Source organism: Oncorhynchus mykiss, chromosome 12 (genome assembly GCF_057628025.1).
Source record: "Oncorhynchus mykiss isolate SJ-2025 chromosome 12, ASM5762802v1, whole genome shotgun sequence".
In the NCBI taxonomy this organism is placed as follows: domain Eukaryota; kingdom Metazoa; phylum Chordata; class Actinopteri; order Salmoniformes; family Salmonidae; genus Oncorhynchus; species Oncorhynchus mykiss.
The window spans coordinates 48597387-48622941 of record NC_143033.1 but is presented as its reverse complement, the minus strand read 5'-3'; the positions used below and the strand labels follow the sequence as shown (position 1 = coordinate 48622941).

Sequence of the window (25555 nt, the reverse complement as noted above, 5' to 3'; positions counted from 1 at the left end):
GATTTTGCAGCTCTTTCAGAACATCAGCTGACTAGATTTGGGAGAAGGAGAAATGGGGAAGGCTTGGGCGAGTTGCTGTGGGGGGTGCAGAGCTGTTGACCGGGGTAGGGGTAGCCAGGTGGAAAGCATGGCCAGCCGTAGAAAAATGCTTTTTGAAATTCTCAATTATAGTGGATTTATCGGTGGTGAAATTGTTTCCTATCCTCAGTGCAGTGGGCAGCTGGGAGGAGGTGCTCTTATTCTCCATGGACTTTACAGTGTCCCAGAACTTTTTTGAGTTTGTGTTGCAGGAAGCAACTTTCTGCTTGAAAAAGCTAGCCTTGGCTTTTCTAACTGCCTGTGTATATTGGTTTCTAACTTCCCTGAAAAAAGTTGCATATCACGGGGGCTGTTCGATGCTAATGCAGAACGCATAGGATGTTTTTGTGTTGGTTAAGGGCAGTCAGGTCTGGAGAGAACCAAGGGCTATTTCTGTTCCTGGTTCTACATTTCTTGAATGGGGCATGCTTATTTAAGATGGTGAGGAAGGCATTTAAAAAAAATAACCAGGCATCCTCTACCGATGGGATGAGATCAATATCCTTCCAGGATACCTGGGCCTGCTCGCTGAAGTGTTTCAGGGGGCGTTTGACAGTGATGAATGGCGGTCGCTTTACCGCAGACCCATTAGGGATGCAGGCAATGAGGCAGTGATCGCTGAGATCTTGGTTGAAAACAGCAGAGGTGTATTTAGAGGTAAAGTTGGTTAGGATGATATCTGTGAGGGTGCCCAGGTTTACGGCTTTGGGGTGGTACCTGGTAGGTTCATTGATAATTTGTGTGAGATTGAGGGCATCAAGCTTAGATTGGAGGATGGCTGGGGTGTTTCAGTTTAGGTCACCAAGCAGCATGAGCTCTGAAAATAGATGGGGGGCAATCAGTTCACATATGATGTCCAGAGCACAGCTGGGGGCAGAGGGTGGTCTATAGCAGGCGGCAATGTTGAGAGACTTGTTTTTAGAGAGTTGGATTTTTAAAAGTGGAAGTTCAAATTGTTTGGGTACAGTCCTGGATAGTAGGACAGAACTCTGCAGGCTATCTCTGCAGTAGATTGCAACACCGCCCCCTTTGGCCGTTCTATCTTGTCTGAAAATGTTGTAGTTAGGGATGGAGATTTCAGAGTTTTTGGTGGTGTTCCTAAGCCAGGATTCAGACACGGCTAAGACATCCGGGTTGGCAGAGTGTGCTAAAGCAGTGAATAAAACAAACTTAGGGAAGAGCCTTCTAATGTTAACATGCATGAAACCAAGGCTATTACGGTTACAGAAGTCATCAAAAGAGAGCGTCTGGGGAATAGGAGTGGAGCTAGGCACTGCAGGGCCTGGATTCACCTCTACATCACCAGAGGAATAGAGGAGGAGTAGGATAAGGGTACGGCTAAAAGCTATGAGAATTGGTTGTCTAGGACGTCCGGAACAGAGAGTAAAGGGAGGTTTCTGGGGGATATAAAATAGCTTCAAGGTATAATGTACAGACAAAGGTATTGTAGGATGTGAATACAGTGGAGGTAAACCTAGGCATTGAGTGATGAGAGAGATATTGTCTCTAGAAACATAATTGAAACCAGATAATGTCATCGCATGTGTGGGTGGTGGAACTGAAAGGTTGGATAAGGTATAATGAGCAGGGCTAGAGGCTCTACAGTGAAATAAGCCAATAAACACCAACCAGAACAGCAATGGACGAGGCATTTTGACATTAAGGAGACGCATGCTGAGTTGAGTGATCATAAGGGTCCAGTGAGTAGTAAGGTTGGTTGGGGTCACGGCGATTCAGACAGCTAGCCGGGCCATCAGTAGCAAGCTGGCAGAGGATGGAGGTCTGTTTTTAGCCACCTCATGCGTTTCCGTCAGTAGATTAGTGGGGTTCCGTGTGGTAGAGGGGACCAATGCAATTGGCAACATAGATATAGTTATAGTGACCCAAGAAAATTGTCAGATAGACCTATTCAGATAGCAGCCAATAAGACAGCTAACGATTAGCGGGCCGCAGATGGGCGTTCAGGTAATGTCGCGACGGAGGGGCCAGTTGAATAACTCCCTCGGGCAGACAACGTCGGTAGTCCAGTCGTGAAGGCCCGGTGGGGCTCCGCGTCGGCAGTAAAACGGGTCCGGATAGGTGATTGTAGCCCAGGAGTGGCTGATGGAACTCTTCAGCTGGCTAGCTCCGGAATAACTGATGTTTGATCCAGGACCAACATAAGCCAGTAGTCACTCGGATAGCAGTTAGCTAGCTGCAAGATCCAGGTGTAAATGTCCAGAGCTTGCGGTAGAAATCTGGGGATATGGAGAGAAAATAGGTCCTGCATGCTCTGGTCTGAGTCTTGTTGTACAAAACTGGCGACAGCTTTTCGAGCTTAAGGATAGCTGATGACCACCAACCGTGGTCAGCTGAATACTAATGTTAGCCAGTAAACTGGCTAGCTTCTGGCTTGCTTCTTTCTAGCTTCTATTGTGGATTTCAGATTTGAGGTGAATAATACTTTTTTTTTTAATTGGTGAGGCGGGTTGCAGGAGAGTGTTTAAGTTTTTTAGAAAGAAAAAATATAAAAAGATATGCGAAGAAAAGATGTAAATATATATATACACGGGACACGACAAAACGAGGACAAAGGACGTCAGATTGCTATGCCATCTTGGGAATCCAATTGTAATAACTTGTTTATTTTATGGATGCTCCGTTTTATTTTTGGAAAATATATGCAATAAAGTACATTCACAGTTAATGCAATGTCTTTAGTTCATTGGATCTCTCTCCGAATACAATGTATAGCCAAAAGGAAGTCGGCAGACCTGCAACCCTTGGAGTGTGTGTTTTGTCATCTGGAGCTGAGAAATAGAGAGATGGGGAGAGGGAGGGAGGGAGGAGTGCACTTAAAAGGTTTATCATTAATAACTGACACAATTGTATAATGAATAAACATTATTATAATAATAATAATAATAATAATACTGTTCAAAAGTTTGGGGTCACTTAGAAAAGCACTTTTTTTTGTCCATTACAATGACATCAATTTGAACAGAAATACAGTGTGGACATTGTAATGTTGTAAATTACTATTGTAGCTGGAAATGGCTGATATTTAATGGAATAGCTACATAGGCGTACAGAGGCCCATTATCAGCAACCATCACTCCTGTGTTCCAATTGCACATGGTGTTAGCTAATCCAAGTTTATAATTTTAAAAGGCTAACTGATCATTAGAAAACCCTTTTGCAATTATGTTAGCACAGCTGAAAAGTATTGTTCTGGTTAAAGAAGCAATAAAACTGTCCTTCTTTAGACTAGTTGAGTATCTGGAGCATCAGCATTTGTGGGTTTGTTTACGGGCTCATTTTGTATCTGGTCATTTTGAGCCTGTAATCAAACCCACATATGCTGAAAAAATATCAAGGTAAGACCCAAGTGCAGACTGTGAAGTAACAATGTTTAATGTAACCACAGGGGCAGGCAACCGACAGGTCAAGACAGTCATGGGTCGATAATCCAGAGTAGGAGTAAAGGTACAGGATGGCAGGCAGGCTCAGGCAGAGTTCAGTAATCCAGAAGTGGAGCAAAGGTACCGGATAGGAGGCAGGCTCCGGGACGGGCAGAGTGGTTGGGCGGGTACAGGGTCAGAGGCGAGGGTCAAAAACCAGGAGGACAATAAAGAAAGAGCTTGGGAAAAGGCAGGAGCTGAAAGGACAAACGCTGGTAAACTTGACAAACAATACAAACTGGCAACAGACAGACAGAAAATACAGGTAAAAATACACAGGGGAAGATGGGTGACACCTGGAGGGGGGTGGAGACAATACCAAGGACAGGTGAAACAGATGACAGATGTGACAGATGGATGCTTCTTCCTCTCTGTCACGGATTCCATGGTTGCCCTTATTTTGAAGATGTAATCCGGAGACAGATGTATTATATAACAGCCTTCTGTGTGTTCTCTTTTCAACTCCCTGTGCATATTTCCAATCAAATGGCAGAATTTTCTCCATCTCCTTAACTATCATACTCTAATTCCACTGGGCATTCCACGGATTTCAAAACTCAGTCCTCTAGAAAATGGAGAGCATCACTTTTGCAGTTTTACTACGTGATATCTTTAAAAAAATCTGCATTAGAAAGAATTACCGACACATACTGACCCAGCTTATGTTATAGACAGAAGCGTGCTACATGGCAGACCAATCCAAACTCATGTCCAGCCCATCCATTATCTCAGCCAAACATGGCAAGTGGGAAGGTTCCTGAATTTTTCAGTGGCTAAACCAACTAGGCTTGTAAGTGAACATATTTATTCATGTTTACAGATGGCGTACAAGTTTGTTATTTTGGCACATGAATGTTCACATGGTCCAGAAGTAATTTCTGCACCAAAAAAATAAATATAATCTAAATTATTATTTAGATAATTTAGATTATTTTTTACAATTTCACGTTCAAATGCCTTTTCTGTGAAGTAGTGACTCATGCCATACGAGTCACAAATATGGTAGTGAGAGGAAACCCAGTGGCCAGCAGTGGGAGAAGATGGAACAAGATTGATTTTGGCCCAACATTCTGATAATTTTGTCATTGATGAAGCCGTTGATCTCAATACAGTTTTCTGTTCTCAAAACTATAATATGTTACAAACAGTGTGGACTAAGTTTTCTAGACTTTACCCCGTTGAGTAGGAGTGTAAAGGCGAATTGAGTTATTGCACAGGCGCACTTCATAGAGTAGTCGATCCCTAGTGGAATATGCAAATGTATGATAAAACGCACCAATAGGATCTCACTAGCTCGTTGTTACGTTCCCCAGTTTCAGTGTTGTGGTTTTGTTTGTATTTGTGTGTTTCAGGATGGCTTCCTGAAATTCCCCCAGGCAGCTGATTGGTTGGCCCCATCGATGATTGGAGCTGACCCCACCATATCGTCAGAGGATACAGCTGTATCCTATTACAGTCTTCTTCTGAAGCTAGAAAAGCTAGTGTTCCTTTGTTAGGAGAGAACTGATTGATATGTCCTGTGTTGGTTGTTGCTGATAGAGAGCTGATGGTTATGTTCTGTGTTTGTTGCTCAGACAGAGAGCTGATTGGTATGTTGGTTGTTGCTGAGAGAGAGCTGATTAGTATGTCCTGTGTGGGTCAAAAAGACAGTGTTTTTGATTCTTGAAATTGTTTACTTACGTTTGGATTATTCTGTCATTTATTCCCAGGGGGGAAGAGACCTAGGGAGTGTGTAGGCAAGAGGCCTGCGGGCATGCATAACCCGTAGTACACACTAGGTAAGACCTGGGTGGACCACCCCTTGTATTTTGCTTAGCGCACCAGGTGGTGGTAAGTAGTGGGTAGGCAAGGTAGGAGAGGGGGCTTGGACATTTTACTTTCCTTGCTTTGGTTCCGTTCAGTCCCTTTTTCCCAAATTTACTGTGCGAAGGAAGAAATTCCCAGTAAACGGTAAATTCTCTGCCTTTTGTCATCCTTACATCCACTTACAATCCCATACCTCTTTCACTCTGTGGGGAACTGTTGTAGCAGGGTGTTGCATTCCCTCTCCAAGAAGCGAACGTAACACTTGTCCTTGGCTCTGTCCCGCTCCTTGCTTGTTCTGCCCACTATAACTCATTTGTTCCCATTTGAAACGACAGCCTGTAGTCTCTTTCACCCTAACAGGGTACTCTGGGAATTTGGCAATATAATCCCCACCACAGTTGCAACATTTTACCTTCAGACTCTTCAATTACATATTCCTTCTTTCTGCAAACACTTGATATGTGGCCAAACTTTTCACACTTCTTGCATTGGGTTTTGCACAAACACTCTTACAGTGTGTATCATATATCCCAGCTTTACACAAGGCGGTGTATATACTCTTCCTCAATCATACAAACTTTTCTCCCTTTTCCCCATACGGGTCAAGTGACAAGCATTACCTACTCCTGGAATTTCTTGCCTAAAATATTGTTTTTTTCAATGTCCAACAGGATGCCAGAGAACACCTTTTACCGGTGCCCTGCTCCAAAAATCAAAGCTGTCCACTTCCTGCATTGATAGTTTTGCGAGCCACAATGCATGCTCCTTTTGCTCTTGGGATACACACCATACCACTCCTGGTTACTTTGACTGCGTCCACTTTTCTCAACACCTTCCTCACCATCCCTGTGACTTCAAAAGCGTCTCCCAAATGAACATCCTTATCCAAACAACATACAAGCAACGAATCAGACTAATTTTCCACAAGAAATGTTAGCCCTTTTTGCTCCATTCTTGGACTTCACTCTTCTTGGACTTCATCTTTCTCACAAACTACTCGACTAGCTTTCATCTTCAAACAACACTTCTGCTTCCGCCATTGCAACTTCTCCCGATAAGATAGCCAACTTACCTCTATTTTTGTCAGCCACCTTTCACCTCTACGGTCACAAATCTGGTTAGAGAGCCGTGATTGGTCCAAAAACCTGACCAATTGTGTTTCAGTAGACTGCTACAGACTATGTTCATTGGCTAGAATTTCCCCATTATAAAATTATAGTAAGCAGTTGCGAGAGCTAAATGGATTTTGGATAGCAAACTGGAAAATTGGTGTGAGGGAGAAGGATAAATTTGTGCTCACGGCTCCCATCCTCTGCTTGCTCGACCACAGTTCTTCTCTCTTGACTCAAGTTTCTTCTCACAATTAAGTTTAATCTTGCTCGAGCCCAAATCGGAATTCACACCACAAAGAATATTTGTTTGTCAAATGGCAGTCAAGCATCAATCATCATGTCAGCGGAATAAGACCTTCGATATTTATCAGAAAAGGCAGCATCAAGCTCATCACACTGCACTTTTACCACCCTGTAAAGTTCATTATTTAATCTGTAGCCTAATAAACTGCATCCTACTGAGCACAGATGTCAATTCAACATTAGTTCTTCAATGTAATTTCATGTAAAAAAATATATTTTAGTCATTTTGCAGATTTTCTTGTCTAGAGCGACTTGATAGATTCCGATTATTGTCCCAACGCTCTTAACTTCTAGGCTACCTGCCGACCTAGATGACACGGAAACAACATGGATTCAGTCAGTGTGTGCCCAGTGGCACATAACTGTGGATAGAAAAGTGGTTAGTAACAGACATAATTGATATTCAAATGGGACAATCCGACAGGCCATAGAGAACAATGGAGAAATACTCTGGGGGGGAATATCGCATCACTAAAAGTGTCAGCATATTTCTGTCACGGCTGTCGGCTAGCTGAGCCAAAGAGTACACTCGCATACTCCCTTAAAATACCTTTGCTTGAAAAATGATTAAAATGCAGCATAGGGTATGGTTTGTCAATTTTGAGAAGCCATAGGCGGAATGAATCTAACTCAAGAAATCTGTCATTAATTTTAACGTTTTTCCCGAGATCTTAGTCGCGCAACTTTACATCCAATATGTTTGGTGCAGTGTTTCTCAATGAAAAAACATGCATGAAAATGAGTCGTCTCTTGTGGAATGACAACAAAGACTTTATTGAACATTGAAGAATCACAACTGTTGGCCAATTACTGACAAAGGGGCATAGACTTCGGCTCCGAACTTTGGAAAAGATTTGCGCCCAAACAGCCGATAAAACCCTCACAGAAGTCCGAAACGGCACAAAATGAAGTCATAATATATGCACAAACTCTTCTGAACTATTTTGGCTGGAAGCTTATGGACACTTTAAGCCTCGACACATTTCTACTTTCTTAAGAAGACATTCCTATCTACATACATTTCCATTTCACCATTTACAAATAATTCTAAGAAAACATAAGGTAACCTCCTGCTGAAGTTTTCTGTGGAACTGCCAAGTTAGTGAGATGGTACCTGGATTGTTTTCTCCCATATATCAGTCCCAAAATACCAGAACAGTAAACATAGATATCCAAAACCACTATTTGGTCTGATAGCAATGCCGTGGAGTGCAACAGTGCTGGCCTTCACTGGAATAGAACAGGCCTCTTCCATGGAAATGAGAACTGAGATGACAAATAATATCACCAGCCCTAAGAGCAGTAACACACAAATTCTTATCATACTCAAACATCAGTGGTAAGACATTTTGTCACATGTGATAACCATCAGAGCTTCTGGGTTGAGGACTCTGGTGGTTGACAAAATGTATTTCTGATTGCTGTTCCTCTGAACTCCAATTAGTGGCTGTGAGATTTAATTTTGGTAGTAATAGCTTAACAGTGAAAATGTGACAGTGCTGTCAACAGGCCTCTTCCATGCATAATCAGAACAGATGTTGATAGTAACGCTAATATAATTCTCCAGAACAGAAGGATGATGGCGACAAATAAGCAGGTTACGTACATATTTTAATCACTGTCCATATGGGCAATCAAGAAGCCATTTTTTTCCTACTGCCATTTAAAATCTCCAAGTGGAAGATCTTGTATCTTAATACTAGGATTTGTCAATTATGTTTAAAACACATGGTTATAATGTATGCAGTGGCCACACTTGTGACTTACCTGGCTGCTGGCATCTGACATGCAAAATGTGTTTGGGTAAGAGTAGGGTACAGTTTCCCCTAGACGCTAGGGAAAACTTCACCCCGCAGCAAAGTTTGGAATGACTTCAAATGCTTGGCTTGCAGAATTCCATCTGGTAAACAACCCAAAATACAATATTTGTAAACAATGACAAAGACAATTAAATCAGGAAATGGCTTTTATATAACATTTGAACATCAGATACAGAGGATTATGTTTTTCTATATGTATAAAAAAAACATACAATGAAGGAAGTAAATAAATTAGAAAAAAATTAAAGAGCGAGAGCAGGTGTTCAAGATGGTAGATGAAATACAAAAGGCACTAAATGTACTACATTCCAGTTAAGACATCGAACAGAAGAAGAAAAATAAAATCATATAGTGCTTGTGGTCTTTGATATGCGGGATATAGTGCAGGTTTTGCAACATACAATATTATATAAACAAGCACCAAATGACACACACTACATTGCTACTTAACAGCTAAAAGTACGACTTCACACTTAAGACACGTAACAGTGGAATGGGTTTTGTAAACTGTACTTATCCAAACTTTGACACCGTCATTTTTTGAGAATCTGAGCGTACTGTAAACAAAACGCTTTTTCATAATGCATAATCAAGGACAATACTACCTTAACTATTACCACACACACGCACTAATGCTGCAAAAGCACAAGATAAGCTACAGTATTTGATGTATTTTTTTGGAATGTAAATTGTCAATTACTTTTGCTATATTTTGCAGGACTAGTGGATAAGGCAGTTTTGGAATAAAGAAATGACGCTTCCTCTAGCATTCTTACGGTGATCAAAACCATTTTGTCAACAGCAAAAACATAGTTAAAAACACTAAAGACGGATTTTTAAGACTTGACAGTGGAGGGCTCAGCATCAAGACAGAGCATTTAATAAAAAATTTAAAAAGATACACAATACACTGGTTCAGTCTGCTTTCCAACAGACACTAGGAGTCAAATTCGCTTTTCAGTAGGACAATAACCTAAAACACAAGGCCAAATATACACTGGAGTTGCTTACCAAGACGACATTGAATATTCCTGATTGGCCTAGTTGCAGTTTGGACTTAAATGGGCTTGGAAATCTATGATAAAACTTAGAAATGGCTGTCTAGCAAAGATCAACAACCAACTTGACAGAAATTGAAGAATTTTTAAATAATACATGTGCAGATACTGTACAATTCAGGTGTGTAAAGCTCTTAGAGGCTTACCCAGAACGACTCACAGCTGTGATAACTGCCAAAGGTGATTCTAACATGTATTGACAGAGGGGTGTGAATACTTATGTGAATGTACTATTTCTGTATTTCATTTTCAATAAATTTGCTAACAAAAATTCACTTTTCACTGTCATGTGGTATTGTGGGTAGCTGGGTAAAACAAAAAAAAAACATATCCATTTAGAATTCAGGCTGTAACAGAATAAAATGTGGAGGACATCAAGGGGTATGAATACTTTCTGAAGGCAGTGTTTCTCTAATCTCTGTGTTGTATTATTGTATTGAAATCCTTGGTAGTGTAACTGTTTTACCACACACATGAACATGCAATGAATGCTTTCAGCAGACAAAAGGACAAATTAATTACAAAAAATAAATCTTTCAAAACAGCATAAATTCTAACCTTGTATTTAAACAACCCCCACCCACCCATCCCAAAGCAGCGAGCTATGGTGGCCTGTCCATTTTCGTCTCCAGTTCTCTTCAGTTTTTCCTTATGTCAGCGTAGACCACTGGCTCCATCTTGTGGAATGAGTTGGGGTTCTTGGTGCCTGTGTGATCCAACTGGGCGTATATCACCGGTCCCTGTTGTGATGAGCATATGGATGGGTGGGGAGATCAGGAAAAGGGGAGGGGGGAAGGCTGTGTTAGTAAAAATACATGTCAGACTGGTTCAGCTGTTAAGTTCAAATGGCCGACTGCAGATGGAAGCCTGTAACAACGGAAGATTGTAGCACAAAATAACCCCCCCCCCCCGGGACTACATCTGGGCTGCTCTTGTCATCTTAAAAGGTGAAATTTCTAACCCCCACTGAGGACTAACCTAAGAATCACACACACAAAAACAAAATCATAGGAAACATACAGTGCCTTCAGAAAATAACCATACCCCTTGACTTACAGTATTCAAAATGTTGTTGCGTTAGAGCCTGAATTCAAAATGCTCACCCATCTACACACAATACCCCATAATGGCAACGTGAAACCAATTACATAAGTATTCACACCCGAGTCAATACTTTGTAGAAGCACCTTTTGCAGCGATTACAGCTGTGAGTCTTCCTGGGTAAATCTAAGAGCTGTGGCTCCTGAGTGGTGCAGCGGTCTAAGGCACTGCATCAAGTGCTAAAGACGTCACTACAGACAACCTGGTTCGATTCCAGGCTGTATCACAACCGGCCATGATTGGAAGTCCCATAGGGCGGAGCACAATTGGCCCAGCGGTGTAGACCGTCATTGTAAATAAGAATTTGTTTTTAACTGACTTGCCTAGTTAAATAAAGGTTAAATGGAAAATAAAATATTTAAAAAAAGTTAAAAAAATTATTTTCTAAATTCTTCAAGCCCTGTCAAATTGGTTGTTGATCATTGCGAGACAACTATTTAAGTCTTGCCACATTCACCGTCTTCTTGGTAAGCAATTCCAGTGTATATTTCACCTTGTGTTTTAGGTTATTGTCCTGCTGAAAGTTGAATTTGTCTCCCAGTGTCTGGTGGAACCATGTTTTCCTCTAGGATTTTGCCTGTGGTTAGCTCCATTACATTTACTTTTTAGCCTAAAAAAAAATGATTAATGATTACAAGTGTCATGACTCCTGGTCAAGGATCCAAGGCCTCAGATTAGCTTGGCAAATGGCTGACAGATAGCCAGACCCCTCTCTCTTACAGGAGAGGAGGGCCCGTTTTATGACACCTCACACCAATCGTAAATTGTATGCAGCAGACGACTCCTTTTGGTCTCTGGTATCAAGATGGGAATGTCTTTGTTACAAAGACATTTTGCTACCCAAAAACTCTAACGACCAAAGAGTGAACTTTGAAACAATATTTCTAAGCTACGAATGTTAAGAATGGTCAGTGAGGATCTAAAGAATAATCATGTCATATTGCTTATTTATGATGCTATTAAAAACTATATAAACTAAAATACTGTAACTTGAAGAGTCAGGTTTACATCCTTTACATTGTGTAGGAAATATCAAGAACAATTAAACTATTTTTGTTAAGATAGGAATGTGATTTTAGTTTTCTAACGAGATCATAGTTAACTTCATTGGGATAGTGGGCAGCATTGGGAAGTTTGGATGAAAAGCATGCCCATAGTAAATTGCTTGTTACTCAGGCCCAGAAGCTAGGATATGCATATAATTGGTAGATTTGGATAGAAAAACTGTTAAAATAATGCCTGTGAGTATATCAGAACTCATATGGCAGGCAAAAACCTGAGAAAAATCCAACCAGGAAGTGGGAAATCTGAGGATTGTAGTTTAAGTGATTGCCTAGCCAATATCCTGTGTCTGTGGGGTCAGATTGCACTTCCTAATGCTTCCAGTAGATGTCAGTCTTTAGAAGTTGTTTCAGGCTTCTATTGTGAAAGGGGAGAGAATAAGAGCTGTTTCAACAAGTGGTCAAGCTGAAAGACATTAGTTTAGTCTTGCGCGAGGTTCGTTCCCTTTCTAATGAAAACAGTATTGTCCGGTTGAAACATTATTGAATATTTATGATAAAAGCATCCTAAAGATTGATTATATACATCGTTGGACATGTTTCTATGAACTTTAATGGAACTTTTTTTACTTTTTGTTTGTGCATTTGGATTAGTGGACTAAACGCACAAACAAAAAGGTGGTATTTGGACATAAAGATTAACTTTATCGAACAAAACAAACATTTATTGTATAACATGGAGACCTGGGAGTGCCATCAGATGAAGATCAAAGGTAAGTGATTCATTCAAAGGTAAGTGATTAACGCTATTTCTGACTTTTGTGACACCTCTCCTTGGTTGGAAAATGGCTGTATGGTTTTCTGTGGCTAGGCGCAGACCTAACATAATCGCATGGTGTGCTTTTGCCGTAAAGCCTTTTTGAAATCGGACACGGTGGCTGGATTAACAAGAAGTGTATCTTTAAAATGGTGTATAATATATGTTTGAGGAATTTTAATTATGAGATTTCTGTTATTTGAATTTGGCGCCATGCAATTTCACTGGCTGTTGGCGAGGTGGGACGCTCACGTCCCGAACGATCCCAGAGAGGTTAATGTGCAACGGACATGAAAACTAAGCCACGCCCCGAATGAGGTCAGAAGAGCGTGTCAGTGTGATGGAACCGCTCTTTTCGACCAGAGTGCTCAAAAGGACTCGCTAAGGATTAACGGACCAGCAGAAGTGAAGCATGAGCTAAATGTTGAAATGGTTGAAACTCTAAATCCAGAAAACGTGTAGCCAAGCTGAAAATGGTTAGAACTTTAAATCTCCACACGAGGTGAAGAAGATAAAGACCAAAACATTTGACAGCCTGAATCTGTGCATGTAAAAGTGGTCCTCGAACTTTGACTATCTACCCAAGGAAGAAAAGCATAAAGAAGCTCACCTCAGACAATCACTGGTGAATCATTGAAGCGACAGACAACTAAGGACATTGTGACCTCTGATGGACAATCAGAGCCTTACACCCACGGGAGAGCCCACATCCTTCCGACAGGGCTTGGTTCTGACCGAGATAGACGAAAGAAGGCATTCACCACATGAATACATTTGCTAATTTCTTACCAAGCAGGTGGTTGTTCGTGTGCAAGGCATATGATTCATGTCAGAAAAGTTATAGAAATGTATCCACGATAAATGTCCCTTTCTCTATCTCCCCCCACTCCCTCTGTGTAATAAGCAGTCATCTTGTCAGTCCACTACGGACTTTTGTATGTGTATTCTGTGTTATTATTGAATTAATTAGTAAGTAAATACATCTGTGCAGTACTGAATAATCACAAAAGGCTGGGGTTCTTGCGGATTCAAGAGGTCTGCGATGTTCAGAATGAGACTGATATGAGGTAATGATTAATAAGTGACTGATCAATAGTTATTTAATAACTGATTTATCTTCCGAATTAAACTCAAGATTATAACTCGTTAAAACAACTTCTTCCGTGGTGCCCTAGTCCTAATGAGTACATTTTTACACAAGTATTTTAAAATCGAGCAACAATTCAACAGAATTAGTTGATTCGATACATAAATCAGATTAATAGCAGTCACGTCACTACACAAGCATAACCAAAACATGATGCAGCCACCACTACACTTGAAAATATGTACAGTGGTACTCAATAATATTTATTTTGTATTTGCCTCAAACACATTGTATTCACATCAAAAAGTTAATTGCTTTGCCACATTTTTTACAGTATTACTTTAGTGCCTTGTTGCAAACAGGATGCATGTTTTGGAATATTTTTTAAATTCTGTACAGGCTTCGTTCTTTTCACTAACTCATTTAGGTTAGTATTGTGGAGTAACTATAATGTTGTTGATCCATTCTCAGTTATCCTATCACAGCCATTAAACTCTAACTGCTTTAATGTCACCATTGACCTCATGGTGAAATCCCTGACTTGGTTCCTTCCTCTCCTGCAACTGAGTTAGGAAGGACCCCTGTATCTTTGTAATGAATGGGTGTATTGATACACCATGCAAAATGTTATTAATAACTTCACCATGCTCAAGGGGAATTTCAATGTCTGCTTTTTTCCTTTGTACCCATCTACCAATAGGTGTCCTTCTTTGCGAAGCGTTTAAAAACCTCCCTGGTCTTTGTGGTTGAACGTGTGTTTGAAATTCACTGCTCGACTGATGGACCTTACAGACAATTGTATGTGTGGGGTACAGAGATGAGGTAGTCTTTCAAAAATGATGTTAAACACTATTATTGCACAAAGAGTGAGTCCATGCAACTTATTATTTGACTTGTTAAGCTAATTTTAACTCCTGAAGTTATTTAGGCTTGCCATAACAAAAGGGGTGAACATTTCAGCTTTATATAAAAATTGTCTACATTTCTGAAAACATAATTCCACTTCGAACTTATGGGGTATTGTGTGTAGGCCGGTGACAAAAAAAAATCTAAATTTAATCCATTTTAAATTCAGGCTGTAACAACTAAATGTGGACAAAGTCAAGGGGTGTGAATACTTTCTGAAGGCACTGTAGATGGTGAGGAAACAACACACAAACAACTGAAAAGTACAGTACAGTACACAGGAATGTAACCACCACAGATCTGCCCCGACACGTCTCTTAATGTAATAAGGGAGAGGCGCCTCATGACGTCCCTCACAAGATCAGCAAACGAAACCAGTCGACTGGCAAAGTTGACCGTAAACAAACGCCTCTCAGAGAGACACAAAGCATATAAGGTTATTTTTTCCCCAGGCATAATCCTTCAATATCAGTTTAAATCAGAGGACTCCTATGAACGTTCATAAGCAATGCATAACACCTTCATAGGCACTAAATGAACATCTATGCATGCTTATGTCAGCAACAGCAGCTTCGCAAAAGGATATGCCGTGACACTCCGGCCTGCTGTTGTTGACATAAGCATTTCGAGTTTAACCTAAATGAGAGGTCTCAGTACATTAACAAGTATTGTATATCTTGTTAATCACCAATCATAGTACTGGAAAGCTACAGGATGTGTGGGCTTTTGTTTCAGTCCAGCACCAAAACACCTCATCAATTCAATAATAATTGATGACTATTTGGATCAGGTGGGTTACTGCTGCGATAGAACAAAAGCCTGCTCCAGGCTCAGGGTTGGTGACCACTGAAGTCAGTCTGTAGTGAAGGGGTATTCACCTACAGTACTTAAAGGCTGCAATGTCTACAGGCCTCCATCTTAGACTTAAAGGGACATTACACTTCAAAATCAAAGCTTTCAAATGTTTTCAGACCTTAAAAGTAATCCAACTTCAAGATAAATCCAAATTAGGGCTGGGCAGTATACCATATTTTACTATATACACCGGTATTGATGCACGGACCGGTTTGGGTTTTTACTGTACCTTCTATAACGGTATTTGAATGTTTGGTTTGTTAAATGTGATAGACTGTGTGCAACGTCCATTTTTATAGTTTACACTGCTACTTAAGTCATCTCTCTCTGCTATATCTCCATGACACATTCCACGCAGTCTGCATGGGCTCAGTCTGCATGGTAAATGCAGCACAAGCAGCAATGTTGATGACAATGATGCTGTTTCCACTTTGCTTCTTAATATAAATCCACTTGCGTTCTATAATTATACTATACGTTTGTGTTTCTTACATCTGCAAAAAGGCTTGGTTTGTCTTTTCTTAGCAAGTTGGGCCTAAATCGTGTTAGCCGCTAATACTAAATCACTAGTTAGCTGGCAACCTAGCTAATAAATGTAGATTCAGAGTAAACATAACTAGCTATACAGCCCGATAGCACCAGTAATGGTGTAGAACCAGCATGTTGTTTGTGCAACAGTGTTTTCTAAATCAAAGAGGAATACGTAAATATGTTAGCTACATGAAGTAGCTAAGAGAAAACATTCAATGTTCACTCAAGTGTTTTGCTCTAAATCGGAAGTCAAATCGCAATTGCAATATTTGGTTAAAAATAAGGTCTAGATTGGTTGCCCGTATCGTGCAGCCCTACGTGGCATCATAAATCATCTCAAATGAGTGCAGGAAATGCAGAAATGTATTAATTGTTTTAAGTCGAACTGAACTGTATAAAACAATCAGACTGGAGAAAGACCCATTAAATTAACTTAGAATGTATGTGCTGCCACCCTAGGGTAACACACTACTCATAAAGCAAAACGTAGAACTTTTATACAGTCATACTGTCAACTTAAAAAGAAAATACTGTGATTATATTATATTTTGTCCATATCACTCTAGTCCACATCCAATGCCAATTGTTGTGTAAATCCATCTACGCGTCAACCCCAAATGAATGGGAAAGACAAGCAATGCAAAATGGTGCATATTTTTTCCATTGATTTTAGTTTGAGGCATATACAGTGGCAGGAAAACGTATGTGAACCCTATGGAATTACCTGGATTTCTGCATAAACTAAACAAGTTCTGATCTTCATCTAAGTCACAACAATAGACAAACATTGTGACCTAGATGAAGATCAGATCAAATGTTATGACCAATTTATGCAGAAATTTCCAAAGGGTTCACATACTTTTTCTTGCCACTGTAGCTGGATCTACACAACACATGGCCTGGGACATGGACTCATCTCGACATTAGACTACTTTCTGAGGTCTGAAAAACAAATGACAAATTACATTTGAGTGTATTAATACCTGTGATTGGTTAGGGAGTGTGTCCACCTGGGTTGTGTTCAGTAGATAGAATAGTCAACATTTTGTTACAATGTTCCTGTATTTAACACAACCCTGGTTTTCCAGGTCTGAAATCAAATGTATGAAAAACTAAAGAATAAGCAGACACAGAAGCCATCAAGGAGATCAGCTTGAAACCCTATGCTGTAGTAGTCAAATGTTGGCTTGTCAATGACGATAATAGAGTTGGCAAGAGCACAAATAGATCTGGGTGAGGGTAATGCTGTAGTGCAGATGAAATCCTGCGACTAGCGAGGTTTGGCTGCCAGACAACCTGCCCGCTCGACCCCATTCCCTCCTCCAGACGATCTCTGGAGACCTTCTCCCATTCCTCATCAACTCATCCTGGGCCACTGGCTGCATCCCCTCTGACTTCAAAATGGCCCGAGTCATTTTCATTCTCAAGAAACCAACACTCGACTCATTTGACGTCAAAAATTATAGTGTCACAGAGGCTCTCTGCACTGCCAAAGCCGACTCTCTCCTCTGTTCTCATCCTCCTAGGTCTATCTGCTGCCTTAGACCTTACCTAAAAACAAGAAGCGGTGCAGGTTCTAATCCAGGCACTTGTCATCTTCCATCTGGACTACTGAAATTTGCTGTTGGCTGGGCTCCACGCTAGTGCCATCAAACACCTGCCACTGCAGCGTTTTCAACCTTCTTAAGTACTCCAATGTCACCCCACTCCTCCGCACACTCCACTGGCTGCCAGTCAAAGCTTGCATCAACTACAAGACCATGGTGCTTGCCTACGGAGCAGCAAGAAGAACTGCCTCTCCCTACCTTCAGGCTATGCTCAAACCCTACACCCCAACCTGAGCACTCCGTACTGCAACCTCTGGTCTCTTGGCATTCCCACCCCTACGGGAGGCCAGCTCCTAGTCCAAGCTCTTACGAAACTTACTATGCCTGTAATATGTGGTTGTCCCACCTAACCATCTTAAGATGAATGCACTAACTGTAAATTGCTCTGGATAAGCGTGTCGGCTAAATTACAAAACATGTCAAATGTAGTGCATCTCAGCTCTAGTTAGTTAGTTAGAGGATCCCTCTCCACCCTGTAAGTGTCCCCTGGGTGACAGTGGGTGTGGATGGTTGGTTTGTCACTCACTGTAGCTCCTACCTGGACCGGGGTGGAGTGGCTGCTACACCTGGAGCCCTCCAAGCTGGACTCTGGTTTCTTCCCCCCCGGGCGTGTGGCGTGGGAGCTCACACTCTCCACTGACGTGCAGCTAGTTTTTGCGCCGGGTGAGGGGTTTGCAAACCAGAGGTTTGTTTTGTGCAGTTCGGGAAGCGTTGGCGCACAGAGAAATAGGCGACATGGACACATACAGACACAGACACACACAGGAGAAGACTTACGGGACAAAAATGCAAATAAGAAATGGGCAGATTCTGCATGGGTTATGTGGCACATTTTTAAATGACTGCTCCTAGTGGTTGGGAGGAGAGGTTTGCAGGAGTGACAGACATTGGGTAGAGACAATGTACTGGACGATTAACAAAGCATTTGTATGGGCACCAGGAGCAAATTCAAATAAAGATCGCCATTCATCCTATGGAAGACAATAACTGATCAACTAAGAAAAAGCATCAACTTAACAAAAAAAGTGACTTAAAAAACAATTAGTTTACATAATAGCCTATACTACAATCAATTGGTCAATAAGCAACCCCATATCCTCCATTTTGAATAATAGGATCAGTTTGTTCACTCTACTAGATCTCAGCGCACATCTAACCAGGGGATGTATTAAGCGTCTTAGAGTAGGATAAACTATGTACATTTGATTTAAAATACATCAAATATAATTTATACATTTAAAAAAATAAGTCTAGAAATTAATCTGAGGTGGCAGGTAGTCTAGCGATTAGAGCGTTGGTCCTGTAACCGAAAGGTCGCTGGATCGAACCCCTGAGCCGACAAGTTGAAAAATCTGTAGTTGTGCCCTTGAGCAAGCCACTTAACCCTAATTGCTCCTGTAAGCTAAATGACTAAAAGGTCATCTTGAAACTGTTAGCATTTAGTTTTTTGTGAGACTTGAACATATGCATGTCGTTCAGAAGGTATGTTAGAGGAAACATATCACAGTGAGACAGAAGAGGGAGGGATTAGTGGTTAGTAGTGGATGAGTGACATGTGAGTGGCAGACAACATGAACGTTAGATGACAAGCCAAGCTTAACGATGCGCTTTTGACTACTACCTTGATGGGAATACAAGGGAGAATGCCTTACCCTTCGTATTCATGGGTGGTTTGATGCCTCTTGATGATCAGGCAGGTAACCACAGAGATGAGGATAAGCCCGATGACGGCGCCACACACGGCGGCCACTACGACGGCCGTGTTGTCTTGAGGGAGAGACTCTGCAAAACAAGACAACGTAAGCATCATCATACAACATAACAATTACGTTACAAAGTCACAGCTGTGTAAATACTACTAGAACCCTACACATTTTTTAAATTTAACTCAGTAGGGAATCAATTAAATGTATTGAAGTCTATCATAATTCATTAACATAATGCATCAGTGAAAATGGAATTTGGGAGAAAAAAAAACTGATTTTGGAAAAACAAATAATAACAATTTTATAGGGCCCTATCCTACCAGTTCAATGTTTGAGACGTTAAAAATCAGTGTTAGTGTTAAAATTGTGAATCTCTTGTACGAGTGTTTCTCAGTCCCTGGTTAGTAAGATATGATTAATCGCTCAGTTGGTTTGTTAGGTGAAATGTATTTTCTGGCTGTTTTATTCCAAGTCCTCCTTCAACGTGAGAGACATCGGTCAGGTCCTATTTAAAAGTGAATTGAGTTTTGCTGTACTGTTGTGAATCTATTTGCAAGTTTACCTTTGATGACGACCTTGAGCTGTGTCTGAGCGGCGGTGCCAGATATGTCAGGCGGGTTAATCACGGCACATGAGTAGGTGCCATTGTCGTTGAACTGCGCCTCAATTAAATGGACTGAGGCATCTTTTTTGTTCAGGTCTCCCGCCCATTTCACCCTGTCTTTGAATTGAGCCACACTCCCTGGGTAGTGGTTTGCAGAAGTGTAATAGAAAATCTAAAAAACAAATTAAAAAAATATTGATTTTTTTTAATATAAAATAATGACTGAAGAGAAATAGATTGCGCAAGAATTGCACACAATGTTAGCGTCCCATATGACACCCTATTCCCTTTATAGTGCACTTCTTCTGAGTATGCACATGGGGCTCTGGTCAAAATTAATACACTAGGCTATATAGGGAATAGGTTGCCATTTGAGACATAGCCAATGACTAAGGACTCATAACAGGAAATGGGAAAGACAAGCAAACAGGTTTAACCGTTGGGATGCTTATGGCTTACCTACATGACTGGGCACTTTTGCCAAGAAACAGCTAAACTTCCCCTGATACTGTGTGTTATGTTTGTATCTGCTACTGTACCAAACTGATGGGCAATTTGTTTAGCATTTACATGACAGACAAATATCCTTAGTCATTTTGTTTAAAAGTTGAGTGGACAAATAGCCGTTTGCATTAGTGTTGGTGACTCCCTCTCCAACTGCACTCTGTTACGAGGCCGGATACAAGCACAGCATTATGGGCAAGATGAGCCAGCTAGCTAGATCTCTAGGGGAGGGAAATGAAAATAGGGGGACTAGTTACGCTTATTCCTGCCATTTCCATTCAAATCCCAGCATTGCAAATGTTAATTAACCTTCAGAAACTACTCTGTCAGGCTGAACACACTTTCCACATAAACAGGTCAAAGTTACTGCCTCACTCAATGAGTTGTGGGTCATGTTCATTTGGCCACGCAATATATTTTTTTGAAAGAGGAAACAAAAATCTATATACATATTGCCCTGAACCAGAGGAGGGAAGGAGCACTGAATTCAATGCTTAAGTTTGGAGAAACAAGAAAGGGAAGGACGCAGATGGTCAGGAAGAAGTGGCCTAGAACATAACACAACCCTCCTCTGGCTCCTTTCCTTTCATTGGACCAGTCACAAACACACACGCAAACTGCCTCACTCTTTTCTGTGGCAGTGGACCTAAATAATAGCAGGAAACATGTTGTGCTAGAACACCCATTGGTGGAAGATCTGAGAGGAAGCTCTTGGGAGTTTCATGGACCTCAGAATAAGAAAGGACTCACGGAAACAGCGCTTCCGGCATCAGATCCCGCTGGGGAAAACGACCAGATGACTGTGGCTGCACTGCTGATCACTTCCCTGGACTTGAAGGTACACTTGAGGATCCCCGTGGTGCCATTCTCAACCAGCACTTCCGCCGGGGCGTACAACTCTATAGCGAATGTTAGATTTATACCTGTTGATAAAGAACCAACATTCAATTTCTTGCTTAATGTATTCAACATTGAGAAGCTTGGAGGGATTGGGACTCTATAGGCACTTAAGCTTTGATGCTTTATAGCTGCTTGGCCTAAGTTTGCCTAATAAATCATACTGTTACCTTGGTTACCCCATGTATATTCAGTCTGAAAGTAGTCACAAGAGTCTCAAACCAGAATGTTGAATACAATTATGTTAAAATGTACTTCACCGGTTGTCCGTGCTGTTGGTCATTTTGACAGTAGTAAGTGAAGATAAAATGTCCACAAGTATTATTAACCTGCATTTTTGGGGTGCCGGTCTGTATATGGCTCTGTCGGCTTGTATTTTCAATCTCCTGAAGCATTGCACGCGATGCACAATATGTAAACAATAGCCAAACGTTGTCGACCGAAGAACATTTCCTCACATTCAGCTAGAAGTACCTGCATCTCACTGCAAATTCAAAGTCAGCGACGTTCGATCAGTGGTTTGGTTTCTCTCAGCCATTGTTAACATACTTTGCAAGTGTTTACGTTGTGTGCGAATTGCGCCAGTATTAAATACAAACCGACAGAACCATATACAGACCAGTATACTGAAAGTCGGGCTAATAACACTTCCCTGTGGAAATGTTTGTCTCAGATGACCTCCAACAAAGACAAAACCAGCAGACAACAGGTAAAATAAAATCAAATGAAGTTTATTAAACATTCTGACTTGTAATGGGACTGTTTGGAAATGTTGAGCCAACAATGTAAGAGACGAAAGTGTAAGTCTTCCACTCTCGGATTCTAAAAGGCACTAGGCATAAGTAATTTCCAGCTATCGGGTAAAGAGGATATAAAGACATTCGCTTCTGTGTTCTTACAACAATCTGTGTTAGTGTTGTTTTGATACCAGTATCGCGATACTAGGAAGTAAGGAAGCAAAGGAAACAAAACATGAAGTAAAACAGTCCTAATGTTTATAAAAAATAAAATAATAAAAATCTGCCTTGTCGTTACCCAGAGTCATATTTGTTTATTTTGCAAGCTATAGCACACAATATTTTACAAGAGTAGGTTTTAAAAGGACCATAGAGTTAAGTCTACTTCTGGGTTTTTGCCAAAGAAAATCTTGTATCGATATACCGCTATTGTGACAACACTAATCTGTGTTTACTAGTTTTTCATAGCTTAAGCCTATACAGCGAGTTGTTCAACAGATTTCTGTACATATTTGACATCTTCTCCAGTTAGAGAGAGCCAGGTCAGAGAGGAAGGCATGCAGTGACAAAAACATGCTGACAGTGCAGAATGCAATAATAAAACAGCTGGACACTTTCCCTGCAAGCCTTTGAATTTCAACCCAACAGACTGTGTGCAAGCAACACACATAGAAACCAAATCCATTGGAAGTGATATGATATGGTATCTCAAAAGTGCAGTAGACAACAAATGATGCACTAAAATAACCATGACATTTTCACTTTTACACCAAAAAAAAGCCAGATGTTTCACATGATGCATAAATCTGAAGCATCCAGTTGGAATTTCCACTACCCACCGAATATGGCGAGGAGAGGAAGCCAGTGGGCGAGTACGGAGCGAGATGGAATTGGGCCAACATTCTGCAGATTTTCTCATCGAAGAAAAGCCTGATCTCAATTAGGGACGGACAATACCAGTATTGCGATACTCATTAGTATCGTGTCAAGGAAACAATTTTCTGACAATTTTTTGGGCCTTCCTCTGACACCGCCTAGTATATGGATGTCAGGAAGCTTGGCCCCAGTGATGTACTGGGCTGTACGCACTACCCTCTGTAGCACCTTACAGTCAGATGCAGCGCAATTGCCACACCAGGCAGTGATGCAACCGGTCAGGATGCTCTCGATGGTGCAGCTGTAGAACTTTTTGAGGATCTGGGGACCCATGCCAAATCTTTTCAGTCTCCTGAGGGGGAAAGGTGTTGTCGTGCCTTCTTCACAACTGTCTTGGTGTGTTTGGACCATGATAGTTTGTTGGTGATGTGGACACCAAGGAAGTTGAAACTCTCAACCCGCTCCACTTCAGTGCTGTCGATGTTAATGGGGGCCTGTTCGGCCCTCCTTTTCCTATAGTCCACGATCAGCTCCTTGAGAGAGGGGTTGTTGTCCTGGCACCACACTGCCAGGTCTGACCTCCTCCCTATTGGCTGTCTCATCGTTGTCTGTGATCAGGCCTACCACTGTTGTGTTGTCAGCAAATGTAATGGTGTTGGAGTCGTGTTTGTTTACAAAAAGTTCAAGTGTGAAATGTAGTTATTGCACATGCACACATGCTCCCTGACAGAAATATGCTAATGCATGTAAGAATGCGCCAATAGGATCTCGCTAGTTCGTGCATGGCTTTGCCCACCTCCTTGCTTGTTCTGCCCACTATAATTATTTTTTTCCCCCATTGAAAAATAAACAAATGAACTATCATAGTTATGAATATCGTAGCTAAAAATGACATGAACTAAGTTAAATCTTTTTAACTTGCTGTAATTTGAATCCGTCATATTTAGCCAATTAGTTGGTAAATTCTTAGTTATCACGCCAAAACAATAGATTCAGAAATATTTAGAGGTCATTAAGTCAACAACATGTGTCAAGTGTCACACCAACGGGCACACTCGCGTATCTTGAGATATTCTTTGGTTTTGTGCCAACTAGTTACATTACCTAGCAAACAAGTTAAGCTAATCAGACCCCATAAATTAGGAATCTAACCAGCTGGCAAGTACTCTAGTTACGATCTGCATTACATGCCTTAATTAGAAATACGACTATCGTACCAAGTCACGCACTAACGTTACTAACTAAAGCCAACTAGTATCATCGTTTAGCTAGGTACAGTAGCCAGCTAACTAAAGCATATTATGTTAGCAATTATCTAGCATGCAAACTACTGTACTGGCTAGCTCACTAGCTAGCCATCAACTATTGCGATCATATTGTTATCAGCTTAGCTAGAGCAGTACTTACCGAAAATAAGACATAAGGTTATTCCACATAGTAAAACACAATTGCACGCTGGGTTTGTCCGTCTTAACTCCATAATTTAGAATGTATCAATATTGCCCTCCCTGTTTTTAGGTCTAACGTTAACCAGCGTCCAGCTGCTCATCCACTGCACCCTCTTCCTGTAAGCAATGTTCGTGGGGCGTTCAAGCCCTAAACAGCGCTTGACTGGCGGCACGGTCTCCCAGGCTGCGTGCCGCTCTCAAGACCAGAGCCAACCGATACAAGTATCAACGAGCAACAGAACCAGAAAGCTAACGCCTAATGATGTGTAAACCAAGGATTTCTGAAGCCTTTTGGGCTTTCACCAAATTGTGCTGAAAAATAGTTCATTACTCAAGAGTTTTTAACACAATGACCATTAGGGACCTCTGCTGGTCAGCAATGAAAAGCAGCGTTTGATGTTCATATAGAAGGTTATTCCCCAATATATCACATATCGTGGTTAGTCGTGGGTTTTAGCGCTATTGTCACTTACAGGTTCGCACCTTCCATCATGCTTCCCTGTTTTGCTGTAAATCCCTATGTTTTTTGCTGTCAAAAACGGTGAATCTATGGCATTATTTAGGATAGAAGCTTGGGATGAATACTCAGAGTGTTTTCTAATTATTTCAGGGGATTTTAATGAAACACCTGATGCATCTGCTGATCGTTTTCCACCTAGAACGAGTCGAAACCCTCAAAATAGTAACATTATCATTACACTACGCAAGGATCTCTGTTGAGGATGCCTGGAGTTATTTCAATCCGGATGCTAAGGGTTATACCTGGATCAACAAAACTATGTCACGTAAATCTAGAATAGATTTATTCCTAATTTCCCCCTTTTTTTTGTTACAATTTGTTATAGATGTAGATTATCAGTTGGCTCCCTTTTCTGATCATCACTTGATTTCCCTGAATTTACAAGCTACTAAAAAATCAAAAGGTACTCGAGGATATTGGAAATTAAACAACACACTTCTTAAAGATACTACTCTCATTGAAAACATCAAATCATTAGTTAAATATATTTTTGCAAGAAAAGACTTGGGTCAGGGAAGTAGATGGGAATTGTTCAAATATAAAGTCAGAGTGGTAGCCATTAAATGCGCCAAAGAACTGATGCAATTAAAGAAACTTAGAGAAAAGGAGATGATGAGCAAGCTTGACAGTTTTCTAAAGAAAGATCATTTATCTGAAGAAGAGGATTCTGTGTTCAAGTCTTTACAACTACAATTAGAACAGCTTTACACGGATCTGGCAAAGGGCGCCTTTGTAAGGTCA

General features: G+C 40.9%; 1 protein-coding gene across 5 annotated transcripts; it reads right to left on the bottom strand.

Annotated features, from left to right (window-relative positions):
* Nucleotides 1–8692: 8692 nt before the first annotated feature.
* On the bottom strand, nucleotides 8693–24718 carry LOC110537704 (myelin protein zero-like protein 1). Of its 5 annotated transcripts, none has more exons than XM_036937669.2 (7): nucleotides 24254–24675; nucleotides 21087–21259; nucleotides 19791–20004; nucleotides 19175–19304; nucleotides 18049–18169; nucleotides 13147–13266; nucleotides 8693–10357 (listed from the first exon to the last, which is right to left on the bottom strand). In XM_036937669.2, exons 1-6 carry the CDS (start codon nucleotides 24324–24326, stop codon nucleotides 13186–13188), a joined length of 792 nt encoding a protein of 263 aa, XP_036793564.1. In that variant the 5' UTR covers nucleotides 24327–24675; the 3' UTR covers nucleotides 8693–10357; nucleotides 13147–13185. The 5 variants fall into 5 exon arrangements, with proteins under 5 accessions (XP_036793564.1, XP_036793565.1, XP_021479633.1 ...); XM_036937670.2 differs by having other exon boundaries at nucleotides 18061–18169; XM_021623958.3 differs by lacking the exon at nucleotides 13147–13266 and having other exon boundaries at nucleotides 18061–18169; nucleotides 24254–24718.
* Nucleotides 24719–25555: the final 837 nt, after the last annotated feature.